The sequence below is a fragment of the Anopheles darlingi genome, chromosome 2 (genome assembly GCF_943734745.1).
Source record: "Anopheles darlingi chromosome 2, idAnoDarlMG_H_01, whole genome shotgun sequence".
Lineage (NCBI taxonomy): Eukaryota > Metazoa > Arthropoda > Insecta > Diptera > Culicidae > Anopheles > Anopheles darlingi.
In genome coordinates, this window is record NC_064874.1 from 20,587,092 (window position 1) to 20,597,091 (window position 10,000).

The 10,000-nt window shown below is 39.4% G+C and overlaps 2 protein-coding genes across 19 annotated transcripts in view; one reads left to right on the plus strand and one right to left on the minus strand.

Annotated features, from left to right (window-relative positions):
* LOC125948430 (uridine-cytidine kinase) overlaps nucleotides 1-1,119 on the minus strand; it is a 5,849-nt gene extending 4,730 nt beyond the window's left edge. For all 3 annotated transcript variants that reach the window (XM_049674458.1, XM_049674459.1, XM_049674460.1), the window contains exons 1-5: nucleotides 893-1,119; nucleotides 687-752; nucleotides 264-600; nucleotides 74-171; nucleotides 1-6 (exon numbers count right to left, since the gene is read on the minus strand). The exon at nucleotides 1-6 is cut by the window's left edge and continues 43 nt beyond it. In XM_049674458.1, coding sequence (XP_049530415.1) covers nucleotides 1-6; nucleotides 74-171; nucleotides 264-600; nucleotides 687-752; nucleotides 893-1,009 — 624 coding nt within the window. In that variant the 5' untranslated portion in view covers nucleotides 1,010-1,119. The remainder of the gene's footprint in view (nucleotides 7-73; nucleotides 172-263; nucleotides 601-686; nucleotides 753-892) is intronic.
* A 148-nt stretch (nucleotides 1,120-1,267) lies between these two features.
* Nucleotides 1,268-10,000, plus strand: part of LOC125948428 (mitochondrial 2-oxodicarboxylate carrier) — an 11,477-nt gene continuing 2,744 nt past the window's right edge. For 3 of the 16 annotated variants that reach the window (XR_007468576.1, XM_049674456.1, XM_049674450.1), the window contains exons 1-4: nucleotides 4,939-5,113; nucleotides 5,199-6,935; nucleotides 7,021-8,760; nucleotides 8,842-10,000. The exon at nucleotides 8,842-10,000 is cut by the window's right edge. Coding sequence is in view for 8 of the 16 variants with exons in the window: in XM_049674450.1 (XP_049530407.1) it covers nucleotides 8,729-8,760; nucleotides 8,842-9,748 (939 nt within the window). In the remaining 8 variants the exon portion in view is untranslated. Of the gene's footprint in view, nucleotides 1,534-1,618; nucleotides 3,074-3,148; nucleotides 3,324-3,408; nucleotides 4,867-4,938; nucleotides 5,114-5,198; nucleotides 6,936-7,020; nucleotides 8,761-8,841 lie in introns of those variants that run through there. The other 13 variants (XR_007468582.1, XM_049674451.1, XR_007468578.1 and 10 more) reach the window with 12 other exon arrangements.

Consider the following 10,000-nt stretch of genomic DNA (forward strand, 5'->3'; position numbering starts at 1 on the left):
TTTTGTCTAGAAGGATACATCAATGAATGAATAGGAATACACCATTGATAGCACAATGATTGAGTGTACTTACCGGGGAGCAAAATTCTTCAAAAGCCGGCTTTACAAAAGTCATGTAGGCGTTCAGCACCTGTTCAAGATCTCGGCCACGCTCATTGATATCACGAGGAACTGCAGTTGGGATGAAAGGTTCGAATCCTTGTTAGTGCCTAGTCACCATTTACTTGCGTCTACGCGATTGATGTGCTACAACAAACGCTCACCTCTCCGGGCCAGCCTAGTGTCGGAGTCGGTATCGACAAACAATTTCATATGAAACAGGTCACGTATGGCGGGAAAGTAAAAGACCAGTATTCCCTCGAACAGCACCACATCGGCGGGGTAGATCGTGATTCGCTTCTCCGGACAGACGGCATTATTCCGGTAATCGTACTCACTTATTTCCACCTTCTTACCCTGCAGAATGTCCTGCAGCGTTTGCAACATAAGATCCTCATTAAAAGCGCTTGGATGGTCGAAGTTGAACAGGCCCCGCTCTGCTCGTGCCTTCTCGGCATCCGTTAGCTCGCGGTAGAAGCTATCTTGGCTGATGGTCACCACCTGCAGAATACGAGGGAAAGCCGAACACGGTGCTTTACTTGTATTTCGATAGAATTACGTAAAGATGTCAGATTTCGTCCACTCACTTGACGCTGTGTGTGGTCCATATCGGCTTGACCCAGCTGTTCCATGATGCGTTTGCATACCGTCGACTGCACCACAGGAAGAAGATTCGTAAAAGAAGGTTCCTATGTACTGTCTCTTCTATTTTCGGTGCATTTGTTATGGCCGGGCCATCGTCGTCGTAAATTGCGCATTATGCAGTGCTTCTGGGAGTTCCTCCACTACTTACCTTCCCGCTAGCAGTACCGCCAGCAACACCGATTAGGAACGGAGTTTTCACGGAATCAGCACAACCATTAGAACGTGACCCATTGGCCACGCCATTGTACAACTCGCTAGCGCTCATTGTACCGGGAAGAAAACCGGGGTAATGCTGCGTGCACCTAGTCAAACGTTCGTAAAAATTTACGTTTCACACTGCACACAGATTTCTGGTTTGCCACACTTTTTCACAATATTTTATGCTACTTGGGTTTGCTTACCTCGTTGCAAGGGAATTTCTACTAGCCAGGAAAACATCGCTCTAGCACGATGTTTTTCGTTAAGGAAAATCATCGCGAGTCGTTTGGCAGGAAATATAATAGAATTTGAGCATAATCATAACAAAACATTTCCCTCCGAAACGAACTACAATCGACATCCTAAATTACTGTGCGTGCGTGATCTCAAACTATTCGCAGGACTAGATAGTGATCCAAATTCTAATGCGTTTAATGTGAATGCTGAAAACACGGTATCTCATTGTGGCGGAGTGAATGCCCAAGGATCTTCCAACAACAGCTCGTTGCCGAAACCAGCAAGTGAAGCTCCAGAGAATCCAATATCAAGCCTGTTGAATATGGATGCTATTCCCAGCAATTTTCAGATCGGGTATGTTCGCTAAATTGTTTGTATAACACATTAGAAACTTGGTATTGCGATCCTGACGAGAAATTTGTCTTCTATGTCGTTGCAGTTGTACCAAAATCGAAGTAGTAACAATGCCGACTGATCAGGAAGGGCGCAATCAACAGTCAGCACATCCTTCGTTGCCTTCTGGTGTATCCTTGAGTAAATCTGCAGACGATGGGAACGATCAAAGAGAAGACGTTGAAAAGATATTGGATGCTACGGCAGTACCACGGTATACACTTGCTTCTCTCAAACCTCTTTTTAATCCTGATTCTCACAGCACTTCAACGGAAAATGAATCAGTATCGAAAGTAGAGCAGTTGTTGATCGATACCAACCGGAAACTCGACTTGGTGCTAGAGAAACTGAGTCAAATGGACCGTAGAATGATATTACATGAAACACAAATGAATTTGTTGGAGAAAAAAATCGATATGCATTTGTCCTTAGGTGTAGTACCGAAAGAGAGAACAGACAAAACAGCTCTAGAGTCTAGTAGCACAAGTAAAGGCAGTCTAGATAATTCGTTATCATTATTTTCGCCGGTATCGTGTTTGTTGGACTTGGAAAACTTGGAAGAGTTAGCCAGGGATAAGAACTATGTTAATTATGTGAAAACCCGCGTACAAGGTATGTTACGTACCAGAAGAAGATCATTAAAACAAAGTATGGCTAGTAACCGAAGTGCAGGACGAACATATTGCTTGCGAATAGTGGATCTATTTTTTACCAGATTTTTCTTGACTCAATGCACTTGGGCAGGGCAACGTCGCGGGACAAATCGGAGAATTCGTTTCAGAGATTTCGTTCATGTGATTAATATGTTTTACGAGACTGTGCACTATATCGATCCTTCGTTTACTAAGGAAGATACAGAATCGTTCTTGAAACAAATCGTTAGAGCAGCTAATTATCGGTTCCAAGCAGGTCCTCCAAAGTTAAAAGTTACTAGCCACCCCAGAAAAACACGAAGAACGAATATTTTAACAAACACCGAATCGAATGATAACGTCGAATCGTATGAAATAATGGAATTTGATCCTTTAGAGATAAAATCAGAACCAGAATCATAATGCAGAAAAGCTGAAAGTGTGTTGGGAGGAAAAGACGCATCCCTTTCATCTTCTAAACTTTTAAAAATTAACAAACATCGATTAAGGGAAAATACTAGAGATCTAGTAGTAATGGAATGCTTCATAAACGTGTCCAAATGGAAAATAAAGGATTTAAATAAATAAGATATGATTTTGATGTTTCACACTTTTTCTGTTAGGCGGTTTGAATGATAGATTTACATTTTTTTGTATTTGTATACCCGGGGATCAGGGTGGGACCTCTTTTAAAATGTTTATAATTTAGAACATCTAAGTCAACATCAAGGTAGAACATCTCACAATAATTTGAGCTGATAATGTTCGTTGCTGTTGAAATACCGTTGCAGGAAGTGTAAATAGATTAGGTGCGATGTTTTAGTTAAGACATTCATCGAAAGTTGTTTGGCAGGAAATATAATAGAATTTGAGCATAATCATAACAAAACATTTCCCTCCGAAACGAACTACAATCGGCATCCTAAATTCCTGTGCGTGTGATCCAAATTCTAATGCGTTTAATGTGAATGCTGAAAACACGGTATCTCATTGTGGCGGAGTGAATGCCCAAGGATCTTCCAACAACAGCTCGTTGCCGAAACCAGCAAGTGAAGCTCCAGAGAATCCAATATCAAGCCTGTTGAATATGGATGCTATTCCCAGCAATTTTCAGATCGGGTATGTTCGCTAAATTGTTTGTATAACACATTAGAAACTTGGTATTGCGATCCTGACGAGAAATTTGTCTTCTATGTCGTTGCAGTTGTACCAAAATCGAAGTAGTAACAATGCCGACTGATCAGGAAGGGCGCAATCAACAGTCAGCACATCCTTCGTTGCCTTCTGGTGTATCCTTGAGTAAATCTGCAGACGATGGGAACGATCAAAGAGAAGACGTTGAAAAGATATTGGATGCTACGGCAGTACCACGGTATACACTTGCTTCTCTCAAACCTCTTTTTAATCCTGATTCTCACAGCACTTCAACGGAAAATGAATCAGTATCGAAAGTAGAGCAGTTGTTGATCGATACCAACCGGAAACTCGACTTGGTGCTAGAGAAACTGAGTCAAATGGACCGTAGAATGATATTACATGAAACACAAATGAATTTGTTGGAGAAAAAAATCGATATGCATTTGTCCTTAGGTGTAGTACCGAAAGAGAGAACAGACAAAACAGCTCTAGAGTCTAGTAGCACAAGTAAAGGCAGTCTAGATAATTCGTTATCATTATTTTCGCCGGTATCGTGTTTGTTGGACTTGGAAAACTTGGAAGAGTTAGCCAGGGATAAGAACTATGTTAATTATGTGAAAACCCGCGTACAAGGTATGTTACGTACCAGAAGAAGATCATTAAAACAAAGTATGGCTAGTAACCGAAGTGCAGGACGAACATATTGCTTGCGAATAGTGGATCTATTTTTTACCAGATTTTTCTTGACTCAATGCACTTGGGCAGGGCAACGTCGCGGGACAAATCGGAGAATTCGTTTCAGAGATTTCGTTCATGTGATTAATATGTTTTACGAGACTGTGCACTATATCGATCCTTCGTTTACTAAGGAAGATACAGAATCGTTCTTGAAACAAATCGTTAGAGCAGCTAATTATCGGTTCCAAGCAGGTCCTCCAAAGTTAAAAGTTACTAGCCACCCCAGAAAAACACGAAGAACGAATATTTTAACAAACACCGAATCGAATGATAACGTCGAATCGTATGAAATAATGGAATTTGATCCTTTAGAGATAAAATCAGAACCAGAATCATAATGCAGAAAAGCTGAAAGTGTGTTGGGAGGAAAAGACGCATCCCTTTCATCTTCTAAACTTTTAAAAATTAACAAACATCGATTAAGGGAAAATACTAGAGATCTAGTAGTAATGGAATGCTTCATAAACGTGTCCAAATGGAAAATAAAGGATTTAAATAAATAAGATATGATTTTGATGTTTCACACTTTTTCTGTTAGGCGGTTTGAATGATAGATTTACATTTTTTTGTATTTGTATACCCGGGGATCAGGGTGGGACCTCTTTTAAAATGTTTATAATTTAGAACATCTAAGTCAACATCAAGGTAGAACATCTCACAATAATTTGAGCTGATAATGTTCGTTGCTGTTGAAATACCGTTGCAGGAAGTGTAAATAGATTAGGTGCGATGTTTTAGTTAAGACATTCATCGAAAGTTGTTTGGCAGGAAATATAATAGAATTTGAGCATAATCATAACAAAACATTTCCCTCCGAAACGAACTACAATCGGCATCCTAAATTCCTGTGCGTGTGATCCAAATTCTAATGCGTTTAATGTGAATGCTGAAAACACGGTATCTCATTGTGGCGGAGTGAATGCCCAAGGATCTTCCAACAACAGCTCGTTGCCGAAACCAGCAAGTGAAGCTCCAGAGAATCCAATATCAAGCCTGTTGAATATGGATGCTATTCCCAGCAATTTTCAGATCGGGTATGTTCGCTAAATTGTTTGTATAACACATTAGAAACTTGGTATTGCGATCCTGACGAGAAATTTGTCTTCTATGTCGTTGCAGTTGTACCAAAATCGAAGTAGTAACAATGCCGACTGATCAGGAAGGGCGCAATCAACAGTCAGCACATCCTTCGTTGCCTTCTGGTGTATCCTTGAGTAAATCTGCAGACGATGGGAACGATCAAAGAGAAGACGTTGAAAAGATATTGGATGCTACGGCAGTACCACGGTATACACTTGCTTCTCTCAAACCTCTTTTTAATCCTGATTCTCACAGCACTTCAACGGAAAATGAATCAGTATCGAAAGTAGAGCAGTTGTTGATCGATACCAACCGGAAACTCGACTTGGTGCTAGAGAAACTGAGTCAAATGGACCGTAGAATGATATTACATGAAACACAAATGAATTTGTTGGAGAAAAAAATCGATATGCATTTGTCCTTAGGTGTAGTACCGAAAGAGAGAACAGACAAAACAGCTCTAGAGTCTAGTAGCACAAGTAAAGGCAGTCTAGATAATTCGTTATCATTATTTTCGCCGGTATCGTGTTTGTTGGACTTGGAAAACTTGGAAGAGTTAGCCAGGGATAAGAACTATGTTAATTATGTGAAAACCCGCGTACAAGGTATGTTACGTACCAGAAGAAGATCATTAAAACAAAGTATGGCTAGTAACCGAAGTGCAGGACGAACATATTGCTTGCGAATAGTGGATCTATTTTTTACCAGATTTTTCTTGACTCAATGCACTTGGGCAGGGCAACGTCGCGGGACAAATCGGAGAATTCGTTTCAGAGATTTCGTTCATGTGATTAATATGTTTTACGAGACTGTGCACTATATCGATCCTTCGTTTACTAAGGAAGATACAGAATCGTTCTTGAAACAAATCGTTAGAGCAGCTAATTATCGGTTCCAAGCAGGTCCTCCAAAGTTAAAAGTTACTAGCCACCCCAGAAAAACACGAAGAACGAATATTTTAACAAACACCGAATCGAATGATAACGTCGAATCGTATGAAATAATGGAATTTGATCCTTTAGAGATAAAATCAGAACCAGAATCATAATGCAGAAAAGCTGAAAGTGTGTTGGGAGGAAAAGACGCATCCCTTTCATCTTCTAAACTTTTAAAAATTAACAAACATCGATTAAGGGAAAATACTAGAGATCTAGTAGTAATGGAATGCTTCATAAACGTGTCCAAATGGAAAATAAAGGATTTAAATAAATAAGATATGATTTTGATGTTTCACACTTTTTCTGTTAGGCGGTTTGAATGATAGATTTACATTTTTTTGTATTTGTATACCCGGGTATCAGGGTGGGACCTCTTTTAAAATGTTTATAATTTAGAACATCTAAGTCAACATCAAGGTAGAACATCTCACAATAATTTGAGCTGATAATGTTCGTTGCTGTTGAAATACCGTTGCAGGAAGTGTAAATAGATTAGGTGCGATGTTTTAGTTAAGACATTCATCGAAAGTTGTTTGGCAGGAAATATAATAGAATTTGAGCATAATCATAACAAAACATTTCCCTCCGAAACGAACTACAATCGGCATCCTAAATTCCTGTGCGTGCGTGATCCCAAACTATTCGCAGGACTAGATAGTGATCCAAATTCTAATGCGTTTAATGTGAATGCTGAAAACACGGTATCTCATTGTGGCGGAGTGAATGCCCAAGGATCTTCCAACAACAGCTCGTTGCCGAAACCAGCAAGTGAAGCTCCAGAGAATCCAATATCAAGCCTGTTGAATATGGATGCTATTCCCAGCAATTTTCAGATCGGGTATGTTCGCTAAATTGTTTGTATAACACATTAGAAACTTGGTATTGCGATCCTGACGAGAAATTTGTCTTCTATGTCGTTGCAGTTGTACCAAAATCGAAGTAGTAACAATGCCGACTGATCAGGAAGGGCGCAATCAACAGTCAGCACATCCTTCGTTGCCTTCTGGTGTATCCTTGAGTAAATCTGCAGACGATGGGAACGATCAAAGAGAAGACGTTGAAAAGATATTGGATGCTACGGCAGTACCACGGTATACACTTGCTTCTCTCAAACCTCTTTTTAATCCTGATTCTCACAGCACTTCAACGGAAAATGAATCAGTATCGAAAGTAGAGCAGTTGTTGATCGATACCAACCGGAAACTCGACTTGGTACTAGAGAAATTGAGTCAAATGGACCGTAGGATGATATTACATGAAAAACAAATTAATTTGTTGGAAAAAAAAGTCGATATGCATTTGTCGTTAGGTGTAGTACCGAAAGAGAGAACAGACAAAGCAGCTCTAGAGTCTAGTAGCACAAGTAAAGGCAGTCTAGATAATTCGTTATCATTATTTTCGCCGGTATCGTGTTTGTTGGACTTGGAAAACATGGAAGAGTTAGCTAGGGATAAGAACTATGTTAATTATGTGAAAACCCGCTTACAAGGTATGTTACGTACCAGAAGAAGAACATTAAAACAAAGTATGGCTAGTAACCGAAGTGCAGGACGAACATATTGCTTGCGAATAGTGGATCTATTTTTTACCAGATTTTTCTTGACTCAATGCAATTGGTCAGGGCAAGCTCGCGGGACAAATAATCAGAGAATCCGTTTTAAAGATTTCGTTTATGTGATTAATATGTTTTACGAGACTGTGCACTATGTCGATCCGTCGTTTACTAAGGAAGATACAGAATCGTTCTTGAGAGAAGTGCTTAAGCAGGCTAATAGACGGTTCGAAAATGGCCCTCCAAAGTTAAAAACTGCAAGCCGCCCCAGAAAAGCACGAAGAACGAATATTTTAACAAACACCGAATCGAATGATAACGTCGAATCGTATGAAATTATGGAATTTGATCCTTTAGATATAAAATCAGAACCAGAATCATAATGCAGAAAAGCTGAAAGTGTGTTGGCAGGAAAAGACGCATCCCTTTCATCTTTTAAACTTTTGAAAATTAACAAACCTCGATTAAGGGGAAATACTAGAGATCTAGTAGTAATGGAATGCTTCATAAACGTGTCCAAATGGAAAATAAAGGATTTAAATAAATAAGATATGATTTTGATGTTTCACACTTTTTCTGTTAGGCGGTTTGAATGATAGATTTACATTTTTTTGTATTTGTATACCCGGGGATCAGGGTGGGACCTCTTTTAAAATGTTTATAATTTAGAACATCTAAGTCAACATCAAGGTAGAACATCTCACAATAATTTGAGCTGATAATGTTCGTTGCTGTTGAAATACCGTTGCAGGAAGTGTAAATAGATTAGGTGCGATGTTTTAGTTAAGACATTCATCGAAAGTTGTTTGGCAGGAAATATAATAGAATTTGAGCATAATCATAACAAAACATTTCCCTCCGAAACGAACTACAATCGGCATCCTAAATTCCTGTGCGTGCGTGATCCCAAACTATTCGCAGGACTAGATAGTGATCCAAATTCTAATGCGTTTAATGTGAATGCTGAAAACACGGTATCTCATTGTGGCGGAGTGAATGCCCAAGGATCTTCCAACAACAGCTCGTTGCCGAAACCAGCAAGTGAAGCTCCAGAGAATCCAATATCAAGCCTGTTGAATATGGATGCTATTCCCAGCAATTTTCAGATCGGGTATGTTCGCTAAATTGTTTGTATAACACAATAGAAACTTGGTTTTGCGATCCTGACGAGAAATCTTCTATGCCGTTGCAGTTGTACCAAAATCGAAGTAGTAAACATGCCGACTGATCAGGAAGGGCGCAATCAACAGTCAGCACATCCTTCGTTGCCTTCCGCTGTATCCTTGAGTGTAACTACAAACAGTAGTAGTGATCAGAATGAATCGTCGGAAAATGTATCTGTATCGAAAATAGAGCAGCTGTTGATTAATAACAACCAGAAACTCGACTCTCTGCTAAAAAAAATGAATCGTTGTCAGAGAAGGTTGACGGTAATTGAAAAAAGTATGAAAACTCTGGAGAAACATAGAAAAGCATACGCGCCAGTAAGAAAGGAAAGGCCTATGCAGGAAGTTCCGGAAACCAGCAAGAATAGTCCATCAGTCCCGGATAAATTGGTACTCCCTTTTACGCCGGTATCTTGCTTATTTGAGTTGGAAAAATTGGAAGAAAAGGCTAAAGACATGCATTTCGTTACTTATGTGAAAATGCAGGCTAATCGTATTATTGGGCTCCATATAGAGGAGGGAAAAGGAAAGGCCTATTGCTTCCGAATACGCGATCTATTTTTTTCCAAATTTTTTTTCACTCAATGCTCATGGTCAGGACGAGTTGGTCGATATAATGGAACATCTGAAGGTGTTCCTAAGAAAATCCGTTTCGTGGATTTCAAGTATGTTATTAATTTGTTTTACCAGACAGTAAACTATGTTGATCCTTTGTTTTCTAAAGAAGATGCGGAAGCGACTCTCAAACGAGCGATAAAAGATGCTAGTTACCGGCGGCCACATTGCGCTCCACAGACCCCATCTATTCCAGATGGTGCGATAGTAATTCCAATCGAGGAAATTTCACCAAATATTAAAACGATGGATAGCGTCGAATCGTATGAAATAATGGAATTTGATCCTTTAGATATAAAATCAGAGCCAGAATCATAATAGAGAATAACTAGAAATGTGTTGGGAGAAAAAGACGAATTCCTTTGTTCCTCTAAACTTTTGAATATTATCCAGCATCGATTAAGTGTAAATGCTAGAGATGTTGCATTAATGGAATGCTTGATAAACGTGCATGAATGAAAAAAAATGATTTGTAATTGATTATGATTTTGTATAACGTAACAACGTTGCAGGAAGTTTAAAAAGATTTGGTGCGATGTTTTACTTGAGAATTTCATCGCGAATCGTTTG